This window comes from Channa argus, chromosome 10 (genome assembly GCF_033026475.1).
Source record: "Channa argus isolate prfri chromosome 10, Channa argus male v1.0, whole genome shotgun sequence".
Classification (NCBI taxonomy): Eukaryota; Metazoa; Chordata; class Actinopteri; order Anabantiformes; family Channidae; genus Channa; species Channa argus.
The window spans coordinates 7,077,461-7,095,465 of record NC_090206.1 but is presented as its reverse complement, the minus strand read 5'-3'; the positions used below and the strand labels follow the sequence as shown (position 1 = coordinate 7,095,465).

At 41.3% G+C, this 18,005-nt stretch overlaps 2 protein-coding genes across 4 annotated transcripts in view; both read right to left on the bottom strand.

The window, feature by feature from the left end:
- Window positions 1-2,120: 2,120 nt before the first annotated feature.
- sting1 (stimulator of interferon response cGAMP interactor 1) lies at window positions 2,121-8,061 on the bottom strand. The gene is made up of 7 exons (XM_067518931.1): window positions 7,903-8,061; window positions 6,599-6,825; window positions 5,911-6,100; window positions 4,796-4,904; window positions 4,401-4,645; window positions 2,981-3,167; window positions 2,121-2,690 (listed from the first exon to the last, which is right to left on the bottom strand). Exons 2-7 carry the CDS (start codon window positions 6,823-6,825, stop codon window positions 2,428-2,430), a joined length of 1,221 nt encoding a protein of 406 aa, XP_067375032.1. The 5' UTR covers window positions 7,903-8,061; the 3' UTR covers window positions 2,121-2,427.
- Window positions 8,062-8,731: 670 nt separating this feature from the next.
- The window catches only part of LOC137134277 (protein phosphatase 3 catalytic subunit alpha-like), a 32,948-nt gene continuing 23,674 nt past the window's right edge, over window positions 8,732-18,005 (bottom strand). For 2 of the 3 annotated variants that reach the window (XM_067518927.1, XM_067518928.1), the window contains exons 8-14: window positions 16,493-16,587; window positions 16,079-16,204; window positions 15,211-15,288; window positions 14,996-15,080; window positions 14,652-14,749; window positions 13,708-13,755; window positions 8,732-11,082 (exon numbers count right to left, since the gene is read on the bottom strand). In XM_067518927.1, coding sequence (XP_067375028.1) covers window positions 10,904-11,082; window positions 13,708-13,755; window positions 14,652-14,749; window positions 14,996-15,080; window positions 15,211-15,288; window positions 16,079-16,204; window positions 16,493-16,587 — 709 coding nt within the window. In that variant the 3' untranslated portion in view covers window positions 8,732-10,903. The remainder of the gene's footprint in view (window positions 11,083-13,707; window positions 13,756-14,651; window positions 14,750-14,995; window positions 15,081-15,210; window positions 15,289-16,078; window positions 16,205-16,492; window positions 16,588-18,005) is intronic. The other variant, XM_067518929.1, reaches the window with a different exon arrangement.

Below are 18,005 nucleotides of genomic sequence, written 5' to 3'. Positions count from 1 at the left end.
AGACACTACTTTGTGCTGCAGAGAAGGGAGGAAACTGTCACCGAGATACAGGCATTAATATTCTCCTCAGGTGTCTGGTGTAAGAGTTAAAACTGAAATCAGTTGAACAATGTCTCGTTTTTCTGACAACTGGACAGACAAAGAGACAGTGCTGTTTGCCTACTGGCATGACGTGAGAGCAGGCACTAATGACAAAGGTGATTTTGCAGGTTGCGCTGTCACTTCTGACTCACCCTCTTGGGAAATCTCCCCGCTGTGACATCACAGCTGCCAGCCCACAACGTTTAGATTAGACATCATCACCAGAAAGACTGGCCACCAAAGAGGAAGTGCCTTTCTATGGAAATGCAGGGGAACTAAAGCGTGTGGTCACAGTGCATATGCTCACTAATGTATCAATATTGATCTATTGTCTGTTTCACACCACAGTCATGAGTAAACTACGTATCAAAAGGAGTCTTACTCTTTGTAACTTATAAATGCTAAAAAGTACGTTGAAGTGGTCTCTTAGTAGTAATACACAATCACAGGTTTAATGTGAGGTCAGAGACCCCGGTGCACTTAATAAATGTGTCCTAATAATCCCCTGAACTGAAACAGATTTATAACTATGAGCTCCACTCAGTGAGGTTCAGTGTCCTAAAATCTACTTCAGTAAACAACCAGCATCATGTTGAGTGTAAAATCAGTCACAATGTTGTCTGTGTTAATCAAGACGAGTCTGCGTCGGTACATCCGTCGTTTGGGGTTGTACTGTTTTCAGCAGACAACGGGTCGGACTTGTCCATATGTAAGACTCACATGTCTGCGGCTGAGTGTGTGTATAATCCAACCAATAAGAAGCATCGTCAGAACACACATAAACTCACATCAGAGTCCAGATGAGGTCAGGTTATTGACGCACACACTTATTCTGCTTGCTACAGCTAAAGCCTTGAGCTGTGTTAATCATTACTGTCCACAGTTTTAGTATTAATCATTTTTGTCATTTAGCATTATATTTTCTTTTCACAATGTAAAGTTGGATAAAACGCTAGTTTTAAATTCCAAGAAACAAAAGCTAAAACTGGTGTCGGAATATAAGGATATACAATTTAAAAAGCAGGAAGAAACAGCAAGATATTTCTGTTCAACAGTTAAAGAAACAAACCTATACTAAGCAACATATTGTGGTTTGACATAGACTTTGGTGCTTTGTGTTGAACTGATTAGCTATTAGGAAATTAGTTTTTACCAATACATAAAAGTATACATTTAAAAATGTAAAGTGTACAAGGTTTATGAAGTGTACTTTCATCACGGGGAAGTGTATCTTTGTGGAGGTGAATTCTCAGCAGTTTATTTATGGAAATATCTTTTTCCTGATTTCTGGTATTCCTTAAATAAAAAGCAAGAAACAGAAGTTGGAATAAACCGCCAAAATACATCCAGTGCTACAGAATGTTGTCTGACATACTGTATACAGTACCGACCTGGGTACACACTGACCAGTGAAGAGTACATGTCCGTACTTCAGTCCTCCATTGATGCATCGTATACAGCGAATGTGCAGTACTTAAAACTGCTTATAATGATCAAGCAGTTTGGACACACTTCTGATGCAACCAGCTGCAGTGAAGTGTGTGTGTGTGTGTGTGTCTGTGTGTGTGAAGCAGATAAACAGGCGTGGAGTCAGGTGTCTTGTGACTGCCTGTTTTGTTTGTACAGTTATAAAAACACACTATTGTAAGTATTTGTCTTCCTCCTCCTGCACTTTTCACCACGTGAGCCCTGAAGCCATTTCACTGCACTTTCCCCCGGTTTTCCCTGGTCTCGTAACTCCATTCCTCATGCAGTTCCCATTAGTCACTATGTCTAGTCACTTAGCACAATCAGATTCAATGAAAAAAGATGTAGGGTCAAGCAGAGCTTTGAATGCCTGTGTCAGAACCACATCTCAAAAGCAAAATGAAAATGTAAATGAATGCAACACATCTGACCTGCCTATGTCTTAGGATCCCCCGCGAGCAGCTGGAGAATTTGGCTGGGGATGATCCTGCTGCTACTGTGACCCGACTTTGTGTAAGTGATGGATGAATGGAGAGTTTTTTAAAGTTGGGATATAATAAATAGTTCAACAATAATCAACAATACTGATAGTTTTAATGGTTCATTTCAAAATATGAAAAGAGAAACCTTTATTTATTTTGTGTTTCACCAAGCAAAAGATTGAAATACATTTTACCTTCTTTGCTTTAACATAACTTATGTATGTTTTCCAACTAACTAATACAAGAACCCAGAAACTGGATGAGCTGCTGTTGGCAGATGATCACGTCCTGACCTGGTAAGAGAATAACAATCCCTCTTGTAAACAAAAAAAAAAAAAAAATGAAACTAGAAATTCAAAAATGTGTAAACCTTCCATCTTTTTGCTTAAGGACTTGTTTAGAATTGCCCATGATCAGTATCCTCAACAGGATCCATCAAAGGCTGAGGTCTCTCCATGCTGAACATGAGCGTGGGCTCTTTACTTAATGGCTCTGGGTGGTGCAATGCACCGCCAAAGCCTGGAACACTTGGAGTACCCCTGAATGGGTGCACTGTCTCCTGATGAGGAGGTGGGGTGACACAGACCTCTTCTTTCTCCTGCTGCTCCAGGTGTCTGAGGATGGCCTTGGAGAGGGCATGAGGGTCATCCCCATGCTCTTCTAGAGGGAGAAGATATTGTACATGGTTGTCATTGTTTACAGCTCTCTCCTTTGCATCAGCATTGTAGTTTAATCTCAGTGTAATTTCAAGTTCCCAGCACTATACTGAATCCTACTCTGTCCAGAACAAGGCGCCAGAAAAGCACATTGATTGAAAGAGAAATACACAGGTAAGGAAAGGGGTGAGCTAAAAGCTGAAATCCCCATAAAACTAATATTTCTCAAGCTGAAAGGGGCGTTCTAAGTTCATCCACTTACACACACACACATACACACTTTTGTGGTCCTACCATTCAGCAGGATGAGTCTGTAGCGGTTCCGACAATCCAGCGAGCGCTCCAAGATGTCTTGCAGGGTCCTGTAGAAGAGCAGGACCTGCTGCCTGCGCTCAGGTTCCCCAAAACCGGCACTGCTCTCCTGGGACATGCTGTAGAGCGTCAGCAGTGGCGTTGCATACTCCACCACACAGTCATAGGCCTGTTTACTCAAACACATGAACAGACATGAAATAAACAGGCAACCAGACACGGATACATCTTCCTGGCCAGATAATCTTTTAAGAGCTTGTGACTCTCTCATAGCACTAAATATGTTTGATTACCATGTTCTGCAGGAAGATGGTGCTGTTACTGTGCTTAAATTCATGTGGAGAACAAATGGCGATTTCTCAGCTTTAACCAGGAGGTGGTACTCATGGATAATGTTCTATACTCCTGTTTTCTATCCTGAAGTACAACTCATCGATGTGGAAAAAGCATCACGGGTTTCAGAAACATCTTTAAGATGCTAAATAATTCCACGCTTTAATATTTAGAGCGAAAAGAAAAGAATCAATCGTTTTTTGGATTAAAAGTACAAAACTTTTGTTACCGTATTTGTTTCATCATGATAACATCATAAGTGCACAATTATCTGTATCTTTAGACAGCAGCCACCGTCTGCCAGCTGCCTCTTGTCTCTTTTTAACATGTTGTTTCAGGTCCTGCCAATCCCAGTTGCCTCGGTGTTTCCACCACCTACATACCTGCTGCTGATTGTCTTTTCACTTCCTTTCATATACCTATTATACCTGTCAAACTTTTAACCTCATCCTATTCTGAACGCAGCTGTAAAATACAGCCGTTACATCGTCCTCGTAATCACTTCCAAATGACTCGTGGCTATTTTTGGTCTGACAAGAAACTAAGGATGCTTTTATGCAGCCCCCCAAACCTTTCTCTCTACTCAAGTATGGGACAGATTTTAAGTACGATCACTGTTAGATTCCATGCATGAAACAAATTGAATATAGAGCACATTGATGTGATGTCTTGAAATATTGAAAAAAAAAAAGCAATTCACAGAACAGCTCCTTGAGTTTGTTATTTCACTGTGCCTCTCTGTGCAGTCTTTACAAATCGCATCAAAGGAGAAAATATCAGCACACTGAGTCTCTCAGCCCACACTGGCAACAAGACGACCAACACTGAGCTGGATTACAGCACAAGGAGCTCAGTGGCATTTAAACTGCAGGTTCTCTGATCAACCTATTTAAAACTTCTGACTCTGAACATGATACAAGAAACATGCGTGGGCTCTGTCTGGTATCTAAATTTGATCTGAGACATGCTGTAACTCTTATCATCCAGTTAAATTTGTATTCTGAATCACTTGGAAATAGACTTGCATTATAATTGAACTATCATACTGTCATTTTACAGCCTCGCTTACCTTCCCCTGCTCATCAAGTACAGTATAGACACTGTGCTTGTAGACTCGGCCCCGGACCCCTGCCCTGTCGATCTTGGTGTTGGGGAGGTTGTCATAAAAATGGATGTTCTTGTCCTCTTCTTCCAGTTTATGAGATATGTTGGCATTCAGAGGGATGAGAATGAAGAGTTTCTTGGAGCTGTGACTCCAGTTGGGTCTGCTTGTCTGATGGGTGGCACAAAACTCTGCAATAGAAGCCTCCAAGTCTGGGACACACACAATTATTTCACAATTATTTAATAACACTGACTATAAAGTATGAGGCCTCTGGTAAAATAAATGATAGGGCTGTAATTTCACAAGGACATACCAATGGTGTGTATGTGTGTGTGTGTGTGTGTTTTGGTGCTACTGACATGGCAGCACCAGTCGCAGGTAGCCGAGATAGAAGGACCAGGCCAGGCCGTGAGCCACGTTCATCTTCCTCTCCTCGCAAATGTCTGACACCTCCACGTCTGACGGACCCTGCGCAGCAACCACAGAAACAGCCAGAAGGATGACACAACACCTCACCCCTGCTCATGGAGCCACCTGACACCACACAGAAAGTAAAAGGGCATCCCTGCACCAAAACTGCCCTTTTCTATGTAGGATGAATATGGGTTTGGACAGGATTCCGTGTAAAAAGTGGCAGAGACACTTGGGCTGGGCCTGAATGTAGAATGCTCAGTTTCAATAAGGAGTTGCAAGAAAAAGCGAGCATTGATTGAAACCAATCTGGCTGATGAAGAAATACTGTGTGTGTTTCTTTACGGTAGAAATGCCATGTAATTACAATCAAGTGACTGTCCGGGAAGTCTTTATATAGGGGTTGTTCCATTCCTAGGCGTAGTCCTGAAACTGCTTACCAGCAGTAAAAATACACTTAGTTCTTAGATGGATGGATCTTGACCTTTCTGGGAACAACTGGCTATTAACCGTATGAACAGTGTTAGTATAGGCAAAGCTTTGTACAGCCAGCATCAGAGGAAAACATTGCAGCTGAGGAACATTTGAAGAGTTATGGGAAATTTACAAGCAACCCAGAAAAACCCAAGCAACACTTTGCTTTCAGTTTAGTTTGAAACCAGCTTCAGGCTGTGGCACATTCCAGAGGTTCATTAGTTAGTTTCGATTTGTAGAACCTGTAAAGCCAAGTAGCAAATTTCATAACCACTGCATACCATCCCCACCTTTCATCCTCCTTATACTTTAGTGTTGTTCTTTCTTTTTTCAAAAATTCCTAAGAGCTAAAACGGGTTATTGCAATAGGATAATATCTACTGCCTTAGCTTTAGCTTTGAGTAAAATCCTTGTTGTGTCTTATTGTGTTTTGGATCTTTCAGTGTGTTTTCCACGTTCATTTTGATATCAATGGAAACTTGGAAAGAGACTGAAAAGTCCGCCTTAAGATGTTCAAGGGACATTTCTTTGTGTCGGACCTGCAGTGGAGGATAAGAGGTGGGGTTTGTGGGTCAGGTCTGAAACTCACCAGCACGCCCAGGCTTTTGAAGAATGAATAAAAAGCTGAGGCCAACACGAGGAGTTTCCAGCACTGACTTTTTGGCAGAGGAGGTTCAGCCAGGTAGAGCAGAAGGCCTGCCAGCCCCGCAGCCAGCAGGGTCTTCCCCCCAAAACCACAGGCTGGCAGCACATGGCTCAGCACCCTTTGGCCTCGATACCTGGTGAAGAGCACAGAGGTACGGATGGCTTGGTTCCCATCAGCACGTTATACTGGCGAATCCTCAGTTTAGCATCAGCTGATATTAATGAAACATTAAATAAAATCAGAGTATTTTCAGTTCTAAATAATCAATAAATTAATCAACAAATGTTGAGCTCTGTACTTCATTGTACATAGGAAGTGTTTGGTAAGAGGGTTGTAGTTCAAACAGGAGAGCAAATGCTCTGTTTGGTGCTGTACAGGTCATGTACACAGGGCAAATGATTTTGATCAGAGTGAACCAAATCAGTATAGTCTGGAGGTTTCTAAACCCAAAACACATAAATGCTTTTAATTGGCCATTGATTCAGTTTTCAGAGTGACATTTTATGCTCTAGTAATTGATCCATGGTTGAAAATACCAATTATGGCAGCAAGTGCTAACACTGCAATAAGCAAACAAGAACTGAGAAGCACTGAATATTTGAATCTCCTCTTAATACAGCAAAGCTCCAACCTTGTGTTTGAATGGTTTAGCATCTCCTCTGCTAGAAGACAAAGCCCATGCAGCAGAGGGCCAGTAGTCAGGATGAGTATTACCATGGCAACCCAGCCAAGCCACCTTTCAGGAGAGAGTAACATGATGCCTCCTGCTGTTGTGGCAGCCAGTGTGGCAGCAAACACCTTGGGCAAATTCCCGCGAGGTCGAGGGATGAGCGCATCCTGATCTCGGAGGGACAGCATCTGTCAAGAAACAGTCGCTCTGTGTCATGCAGCACTTTTATAAGACCGAAAGTAGCCACCACTGAATGTGTAGCATTAACTGACCCGAACCACAAATAAATTAACAAAACAAAATACAAATAAAGTGAACAGTGAAAAATATGTAGTGTTTCCTCTTAAATGAATTTTGGACATTCAAGTTTCTCTCGCAACAACAGACATAGATCACATATAGGTCCCCATTTCATAAATTGTAGGACATCCTCATCAGCTGCCATACGATTCTTGTGTAACCTTATTACAGTCAAAAGTGTGAGGTCATTTAAAGGGCTGTTGGGAGGCAAACAAGGGAACATTTTAATGGACAGAAGAGAAATGCTGTTTTGCCCGGATCATTTGAAACGCTCTCAATGATTGTAGTGGTCTGTTGGAAGCCAAGATTTCTCGAAAAGCTGTTGTTGTGACCGACGTGTGTTATTATCGGTTATAGAGCAAAATTTTTTTTTTTAATTCCCATAGCACGCTGTGAAGTTTGAATGTGTACAACTGTGTGTACTGGGTACAGTACATTCATGTCTTTTTATATGTTGCTTTCTCTATATATGTTTAGGCTATGCTGACATTGTTATGAGATTTATTGTTATGAGTAGGTTTGTGTATGAAGGTCAAATCTTGACTTCATAAGCTTGAATAAACTTTATTCAGAAGCTGTTTAGTTTTCTGCCCATGTGTGGTGACATCTCACAAGTTACTGACAATGCAATGGTGCCACTACGAGGTAAATGTTCCACCGAGTGGCACGTTAACCACTTTCCATTAGCTGTGTAAAACATATACACGCTCTAAATTGAGATGATAAATTTGGCTGAAACATATTCAAACCATAATAGTGTGTTTCAGTTCCTGCTGCTGTTAAAATGAGAATGACATTCTTTCATCTGCACCTCCGGTTACAAACCCTCTCTGTCTGTGATGATGGTGTAATTCCAGTGTACACAGAAGGGAAAGAATGTAACGACAGAGCGGACAGATAAACCACTTTTGCCAAAAGTGTGTTTTAAAATGAGGTGATAAAGAAGTGTGTATGCGGGGACTCACCTTGCAGTGTTTGCTGTGATCCAGATTATAGCGAACTGCTTTGCCGGCTTTTTTCTTACTGCCTTTCCTGTTCAGCAGTCACCACCCATCTAGTTCTAGTCCAACACTTTCAGTTTCGGTTTCTGTTATTTATATTTTGCAGGTATTGCAATGACATCAGTACACTGAGGGAAAGAAAGACGAGAAAGCAAAGACAGAGAGAGGGCAGGAGGAACAAAGTGCTCACAAAAAAGCTATAATTATCTTGAAATGACAATAAATATTGCAATTGGCCAGTGTCAATTTACCTTCCTGTCAACTAAAGTGTTTCATAATTTTTGAAGCAGCTGATCTGAAAACCACAACATAAGGGTTGGTGACTAAAAACCAACAGAAGGTGTTACTCCTTCACCACAGCTGCCCACATATGTCTGGAATGCTGCTGGAGACACGGAGCATCAAAAATATTTATGGATTGTTTTTTTTTTTAAATAATTTACCGCCAGGAACTAACCAGCGAAGCAAAAATGTTAAACAGATGAATCATTTGGGGTCGTCTTTAATGTACAGCTAATGGCGACCCCAAGCCTAAACTGAACCATTTCTCAACACTCCCCAGGAAGTAAAGAATAACTGATGATGTAATTACATTTAGCTAGTTTAATTAGTTTGTATGTTCACTAACTGAACCATCTAACCATATTCAGATGCCACTGGTTATGCAATATGTGTTTTTTTAAGGGTTTGGCAAGTGCATAACAGGTTGATCAAGAATGTCTTTGTATATGTGTGTGTGTGTGTGTGTGTGTGCGTCTCTCGGTGGTAAGAAAATGAAAGCTCAGCATCCATATCAAAGGTTCATGCATATTTTATTCAAGAGTAAAAAAGTGGATCGTCCCATGGGGCATGCTTACAGTGTTAGTGACTGGGGAATCGAAACAGAAAGAGAGCAAAAAAAGAAAAAAAAAAGAAAAAAAAAACGAACAAACCGTGGCACAATTCCTATGGCACAGGGTCTCCCAGGGGGTTTACTTCTCCCAAAGAAGCACAACAAGATCAACCAAGGAGCAACGCAACATGAAGAGCAACCAGCAGAGAGAGAGAGAGCGAGAGAGCTTAAATATTAAGAATAATGTCCATAATAAATAGAATCATAATAATCATAGAATCATAAATATCATCAAATAACAAGAGGAATCATCAAGAATTATGGTCGGAGAGAGTACACTTTTTTCCTTTAAATTGTGAAGGCAACACACCGGCTCTTTAGTTAAAATGTGTCTTGCTGCGTTTTGCTTTGCACAGCACAAATTTTAACCATGCAATCATGCTGTTGGCTGCCTGAATGCCTGTGCCTCTGTATATAGTATGATCATTCATGAATGCTAGGTTAATAATTGTTTATCGTTATTTATATTTATCTTTAAAAACAACTGTACATCGACAAAGAAGAGATTAGAGAACGTGGACTTGACACTTTGAATAGAAGCGTACTGTCATTCTGTACAGCGCAGAAAGAAGCTGGAAACACAGGCTGTGAACAAGAAGAGAAAGAAAACCTGAAAAAAAAAAAGTGTAAAACAGAATGGATACAAAAAAATAAATAAAATTAACAATATGTACAAAATAAAATATTCAGTATTCCTCATCTCATTTATTTAAGTCGGAAAAACAAGAAGAAGAAAAAAATCCTACCATAGTGAAACACAGAGCACAAATATAATCTTCATATTATTATCAAAGAACTTAACTCTGCATGCACTGATGCGTTATTATAAATGCTTTACAAAGACCTTTTTCTTCTGACTTCTTGTTTTCCTGCCTGCTGCCTTCACCAGAAGAGTCTGTTTCCTCTGTGAAATATAATTTCCTGCTTTCGAGGCCGGAGATTCCTGGCCGTCCCTGCTGTGTGGTAGCAGACAGCAACACGAGGAGGAAGGAGGATGCAGAAAGAGAATGAACAGAGCGGGACTTCACATTTTAACTCCAGCCGGCACCCTCACATACACAGGGCATCCTCCATCCACTACACTGGATCTTGCTTCTTGTGTCCATATGCATCAGATGTGCAATAAAACCTCTCTACAGATCTTTTTCACATGCGACAGGTAGGGAGACACATCTGATCAAGACCCAGTTTCAGGATTTTCTCAAAAGCTAACTGGCCAGGGACCAGAGGTGGGGGTGAGGGAGGCCCTCCACTTGATTTCAGCTGGAGCATGGGTGCAAAAAGGAGTCTCCTCCCAAGAAGAAGGACAGCAAGGGCTCAGATTCGACTGCAGCTGAGATTATCTCCACCATTTCTCACCGACAGATAAGCTGTCACACATCCGCATTTTTCCCGCTGTTGCCTGGCTAATGGCGAGATCAGCTCACGTTTGTAAACCAAAACACATTTCAAATAGAACTGCACAAACATTTACATGTTGAAGCATGTGCACGCACGGAGGCACAACCTTATAAAACCAACCCTGTTACAGGTTTTCACATATCTTAAATGCCCCATGCCCCCTGAACCCCCATGTGCAAACAATTGACGCCACCCGCCCCCTGCTTGACACAACACACAGCAATGACACAGCCACATCATGCTGACAGTCAACCCACTGGTGATCTCCAACATAGACGGCGGATAGCAGCTCCCCCTCATTTGCATGGGGAGGGTTTTTGTAGTTTCTTTTCCTGTTGCTGTGCAGGTACATGGGAGTTGTAGTTCTCTAAATAGGGCCGAACAGTTCAGTGAATGGACTTGGCCTTTTGGTGGTGACGTCCGGGTACGCTCATGCCTTTACATACAGCTGAGGGCAACGAGAAAGGGGTAGGTAATCTTATGTGTGTGACTGTGTGTGTGTGTGTGTGTGTGTGAGATGATGATGTCTGTTCAGTGTAGGAAATACTGTGTTTGTGTGTGTGATGCACGTTTCTTGTGTATATATGCTTATGTACAGGTATCTATAAATATGATTCCATATCAGTGTTGTAACCGCAGGCCTGTGTCTGCGCATGGGGGAATGTATGTCCATCACTGTATATTGCTGTTGTTGTCTGTCCCATTGGGCTCTCCCATGTTCATGCGGCCCATCGACAAGCCCACGCTGTTGACGGCGTCGCGTCGCGGAGGCATCCTTTCGTTGATCCGGTCCAGACCTTTGGCCTCTTCGAAACTGCTGATCCGATGCTGCGGGGAGAAGCCTCGGATAGCTGCGGAGACAGGCAGGCGCACACACACACACACCCACAGACAGACACACAAACATACATACATGCATGCAGAGTTAATGTTTAACAAGACATTTAGTAGAATCTTGTGTATCCAAACCTCTGGGAGCTTTGAAGGACCAGTCAGAGCACTGAAATGGATTGGAATTTCATCCCACGTTTTTATTTATGAAATGTGAATGTGTACACATTTCCAAAGCAGCTGTACTGGACTCGTTCACCCTTTAACAGTTTTCATTTAGGCGCACCAATAAAGATTTCTGAACTTTTTGGACCCACATTCTGCTTCCCTTCAGCTGAAGCCTTTTTTGGGTTTGGATAAACAAAGCTCTGTTATATTTGTACATCTAGAGTTTACTCACACCAATATTCACACACATCAGCCAGGGTTTATCTGTTGTCTGAATGCTGAGCTAGGATTAGTTTGACAATGAACATGTTTGACTTGGCCACTGATCCTAGATCAGTAGTCTGTGATGCCTTGTAGATAAGCTATTATGAGAAACGAAACAAGACACAGCTTCACAGAAGTGGCATTCCTAAGTCTTGATAACATTTTCCTCTGTTGCGGACACTCAGCCATTGTTCAAAACCATCTTTATTGCACCGTACCACTCCCATGCCATATGTAATCTGCAAACAACAAAGGCAAACAAATTAGGTCTCAGGTTTTCCACTAAAGTTCCTGTCTGCAAGTTGGAGAGACTGAACCTTTTAACAAAACTGTCAGGGGTCAGATTTGATCACAAACTTGACAGAAATTCTTTTTTCTCTGGGTTTTCAGGTGCTGATGCACTCGAAGTTTTTTTCTTATACGCGCAATCCACAGTCTTACAACCACATTGGTTGAAAGAGATGGACATAAGAGTCTCATGCTGCAGCCATTCACTGTTTGCAGAATGGGAAGGACACTGGGAACATTCACTTGTCATTCCAACATGCTTATTGCTACTCGTCATCTAAAAAGACTACTGTGTATTAGGTACCTTTAAAACTCAAAGCCATTTTGTCATCAAGTGTGGACAAACACGATGAACATCAAATGTGTTACACATCAGCATTTTGCCGTCACTGTCAGTCACGTTAACATGCTGACATTAACATGTAGCTCAAACTACTGCTGTACCTCAGTGCAGCTTCCTAGAGCTGCTGGCATGGCTGTATTTTGTGAGTCCCCAGATCTATTGAGTTAAACCAAAATCAATGGAGTATCCCTTTAAATTAGACTAAAAACAAATCAAATAAAAGTACAGAAAAGACAAGGGAGGTACCATATTAAACCACCTTTTGTAGAGTAATTTGAAATCAGCTGAACTGTGGTTGTATTGGCAGATGCTCCTTCACTGATAAGGAGGTCTGTCTGTGGGGACGGGCACTACTTTTGAACAATGGCTGCTGTCATATTACACTTTATTATACGACAATATTCACCTAAAAGTATATTACATAAGTAAAATAAAAAGCACTAGAAATAACCATAATTTATTTGTGTAAACAAATTATGGGCTGTAGTTCAGGTACGCCAACAACACCACTAGAAGTACAAACGCAAAATACTACAGATAACGTGCAGCGTAATCACTAAGTACACAAAATATAACACACTAAACACAAACGCCATGACCACAATCTGTTCAGTATCACAGAAGAACCTGGCAGACCTGTCCTGTTTATGTCCATCAAACATATTTGAAGTGTCCTTTCAAATGTGCATGAAATACCCCAAACTGATCTTCAATCTCCTTTTAATCTTTACTCAATTTGAGTTAGAAATTGTAATTTGTGAAAAATAACTCAAATCAATCAAAAAAAAAAATTAATCAAATCAAGGTTAACAGTATTAGCCTTTCATAGATTCAACTATATCCACTGGTCTTCTTCAGCAAGTGGCTCAGCTGTCATCACATGACCTGTTACTACCACACTGACCTACGGTACTTACTGTAGGTCATGTGACCATTTGCTGTTAGAGACCATAAGATATTGTTAAACGTGCTGTGAAAAGCTAACTAAACCTCACTTCAGGACAAAGTTTTAGGAACTGGTTTAATAAAATATTTCCCTCAGTGTTTTGCATTTTCTCTTCTCATCTTCACAGGTGACTGGTGTTCTGCCACAGCTTGTAGAGAAACAGATTGATTGCATGTTTATATGCTATAGCTACCACAGCCCCTCTGCAGTATAGAAGGACTGTACCACAGTGCAGACTGTAAGAGGTCTGAGTGACCCGGCCCATCTTCACACTCCCACCCACAGCCCCGCTCTTCTTGTGCACATAAAAAAAGTTGTGGTGTGTGTGACGTGTGTGGGATCTCTATAGGATGTAAACAAATGTTTATCTGTGTTTAGGAGAGAAGATGTGCTCATATTCCCAGTTTCCCAAGAGACAGAAAGTGTATGTTTAGTGAGTTCGGCGTGTGGCGATTTAAGGCTTTGTTGTGAGCGCTGATGTGGTTAGAAGAGCTTGGTGCATCTTGCGTAAGGTAAATCTATGACCTTATGAGCATGGGTGGCTGAGAGCGCAGCCATGCTGCACGCACACACACATGTGCACGTATGTGCGTGCACCCACAACACACACACACAGTGAAATGAGTGGGATTTTACCTTCAGCGTCCTTAACTGTCTCGATGGCTTCTATGGCCTCAATGGTAGCTGACGGATGGGCAAAGAGCCAAGAAGAAGAGAAAGGACGGAGGGCAGGAAGAGAGAGAAGATGACAGAGTTCAAGAGAGAAGATGAAGTACAAAGAAGGAAGGAGGAGGAGAAGGAGTGAAGGCTGAAACATGCTTTTGTGCAGGTACATGTACAAAGAGGAACATTTTTTAAAGCTGAAATTTGATCACAAAGGACCCAGATGGAAAATGAAGCTGGTGTATCAATCCAAATATTCGTATGACCTTCGCAAACGTGATAAGAGAGTGTGTCATAAAAGCCTCCAGGCTAAGACAAGTTCCAGCCTCAAAATCTCCAGTTTGTCAATGGCTGAGGGGCAGTTGGGAAAATCTTCCAGTTATTTTGCTTCTCTAGCTCCAATTTGTGTTAGCAACGGGTGCAAATCGTATGCACAACCTTTGTAAATTTTCAGGCTCAAAAGCATGTTTCAGGCTTTAGATATGTGAGGCCATGGCAGGTTCAGAGTGCACCTGGCGGCTTGTGCAGTAGCTTGTGTTAGCAAACACACACACACACACACATACACACACACACTGACTGAAGTGTCTTTACATTACTGCCGATTACTTTCTGTCATTGTCTAAGTCTCTCTCTCTCTCATAAACATGCACACACACACACACACACACACACACACACACACACACACACACACAACCAGCAGCCTGTTAGTATCCTCAGCGCTGGTGAGGTGAGGTGGAGAAAGTGAGCATTAAGGGTGGAGAAAAGGAAAAAAGGCAAGAGGAAACCAGAGGATGGTCCAAAGCATTCATTTATTCTGTGTCCGTGTGTACTTGTGCATTTGTGTGTGAAGGTGTGTTCAGGCTTATGTTGAAGAATGTGTTTGGATGTGTGTGAGTCTGTTAAACACTCACCGCTCTGAAGGGTCTGTTTGCCGCCAGACAGCACACCGCTGGGCAACATTCCGGTAGGGGTCAGTCCCTTCAGGGTCAACACGTTCTCACTCTCCTCTCTGAGACACAGACACAGAAAGTGTGTATGTGACACGTGTGTGTGGATATAAAGAGAGAACAGGTAATAAGGAGAGAATGACAGAGACGCGCACACTTCCCCTCACTGTGCACCTCCAAACACACAAAACATGAACTTATGGGTTAAAATAGTGAACTAAAAAAGTGACAGTCTGATGACTGCTGATGTAGAAAATAGTGCATCTTTAGTCACATAAACACATACATACAACTAGAACTCCACCCACCGTAGAACAGAGAACATTTTGGCCATCTTCCCAATGGCTCGTATCTTGTTCTTGATAACCTCCTTCCTCGCTGCTGCTGCACTTGCTGTAAAAGATTCACAATTGTGACTGTGAATGAAAACCACCATAATAATATACAATGTTACAGTATCTATCAGTTATTTGCACTTGATTTAATTCATGTTGCATTAATGTCACTGTTAAGTGTTTCTCACCATCAAAAATCTCATCTCCATCATTCATGAGTTCATCGTCAGAACAGATACTCAGGACATTGACCAGCATCTCAGTCACTGCAAGACACACACACACACACAGACAAAATCATTTAACCAGGAACAAATATATTTTGAGAGCTCCCCAGTTTGAAATTCAGCCTTTGAGAGTGAACGGACATGGATGTGACAGAGTAGAGTCAGATAGGAAGCCTTTTTTTGTTTTTTTTGCCAGCTCAAATCAGTTGTAACACTCACGATTCTGTCCACCTTCATGCTCAAATCTGAGTCTTCGTTTTCCAAATCCATGCCTGCTCACACTCAAATGCTCTTGCAAACCGAGAAGCTCTCGAAATTCAGTCCATCACTCTCAACACATTTGGCCTTGATATACTTCCATACACAGTGGGTGCTCTCGTGGCCTTAAAGGTTTGCGATGCAGCCATTGAACTGCAGCATTCCAGGTTCAGAAGGTGTGTTCAGGGTTACGTTGTCATTCCCCATCTCTCTACCCTCCTTTCTTGCCATCTCTCTTGTGATGCTGTCAATTAAACTTTATTAAAAGGGTTTAATAGAGAACTAATCTGACTAAACTCTGGTTTCCTGTCCGTAATCCTGTCAGTAGGGGTTGGTCACCTATTTAGGCTGATACAAGTTCTATTTTAAGAGAATATAATACAATAGAATCTTCCATTAAAATTGGTCAAACTAATGTTATACAGAATAATGTTAAATCTTCTGTGTACAGATGGTTGTTTTTTCTACTTTTAAACATTTTAAAGTTGTATTTGCTTATGGCGACAACTAATTGGCAGACATGTCCCCAGTTTGTGTGTAAATCTGATGGTATGGTCTGTATGTGTTATACCCTTCTCTCCCACAAAAGGCAGTGACCAGGTGAAGACATCCATGAAGTTGGGCAGCCAGTAAGGGTGAGGAGAGCAGTTGAACTGACGGATGTTCATCACATTGTTCTCATACTTAAGCACTGCAGCTGGACACATGCAGACACACACAGAAACACATGCTGGCATTAGTCTTTTTATTTTGATCAGATGTCAAAGTGCAACATCCCCTAAAGTTATATTAATGTTCACTCCAGTACTCGTCCATATTTTTATAAATTAACATATGTTTTAAGTCTTCTAGCTTATAGTCAGATGAGGAATAATATTGAAAACATTTTTAGGAGAAAATAACTGCACAGCAGTGCTTACAAATCAGATATTTGTGCATATGTATAAAACCTTTGTGTATGTGCTTGTGCATGTTTGTGTCAAACCTTTGTTGTTGTAGACGTCCAGATAGTTTGGAGCAGAAAAGATGGTGATGAGGGAAGGAAAACCTGTAGTCTGGCTCTTCCTGTACATACGGTACCTGCGGAAAGAGAGACAAACAAACCGCCCACATTATAGCTATTTGAATAAAAGACCGTGTTGTGGATAAGAACCGAGGATTTTCTTCAGAGGTCTCGAAACCAGACAGGAACTGGTTGAAGGCGAGACAGCCACGCATTTAAAAACAAAGACGGAACAGAATCCCTGACATGGCTGGCAAAATCTGTGTGGGCAAAATGACAGGGTAAAGTAAAAATGCCACTGAGCAGGGTACTCAAAGCTCCAAGCGTCTCAGAGAAGCTGGCAGCAAAAAGTTACGTTTTGATGTGTCTGCTTAGAGCTAGTGGCTTAGGTAATATAAAACACATCTGAGTGAAATTAATTTTCTTCACACAAAGAACCAGATTAGATTAAACATGATAATAAACACAATAAACTTACACATAAATCATTTGTATCTACGATGCACAAAAGCAGCCTCCTTCGAGGATTAACTAATTTCCAAAACTCATCAGTAATCAAGAATTTCAATTATTAATCATAAACAAATGTAATCCGGGTGTCTCTTAGAAGAAGTTTGTTAGTGTGCATGTGTCATTTTTATGGCATCATAGTTTCCCTTAAGCCAGTAACTGTTATTCTCTAAGAACATAGGTGTACACACTAATACCAATATGTACGGTGGCCCAGAAAGATTAAACTACTGCAAATAGACAAAACACAAGCAACTTCACAAATTTTACAACACGGGTGCAGCATTAAGAAATGCACTGCAAAAAGGCGAAAGACCAAATGTCCCCAAAACATTGCCAAAACAGTTGTCTACAACGGTTCCGGGGGACACTAAAAAGGGAAGGACATTTAGATTTGTAAATCTATTTTTAGTTGCTCCTGGAGTCATTTCTCATGGTTTGTGGCGTTTCTCAATTTGGTTGTGTTGTGGCTTTTGCTTTTCTTAATGTTGCGCCTGTGTTGTCAAATTGTTGTCGAAGTTGTTTTTGTATATTTGCTTGTTTTTTCTCAAATTGCAGTGCTTTGAGCTCTCAGTGCCACCGTAAATATGCAATCAGTATTTTCAGACTTTCTCCATAGCTGGCTAACATACAGACTATGATCCAATCAAATTTGGGCCAACTAATGGTGCCGCGTCAAACTGGCACCTGATTGGCCTTTTTGTGACACTGCTTTTTTAACAATGGCAAAGATGTGGTGATCTTGAGAATCTTTATAAACAATCTTCATAATCATATCATACTGACAGGAAGTGGTAAAGTGGTGGACTTTAATTAAACCACAGCTTTGGAATGTTACTTCCGATTAACCTAAGAGACACCAATGTGTTACCGGAGCTGTTTCAGCACCATGACAGAAACAGATATTTAAGAGATTGTAACATAACATAATACTGTACAGAGTCACAATTCTCAACTATTCATTGTACAAAGGTTTCACTAGTTT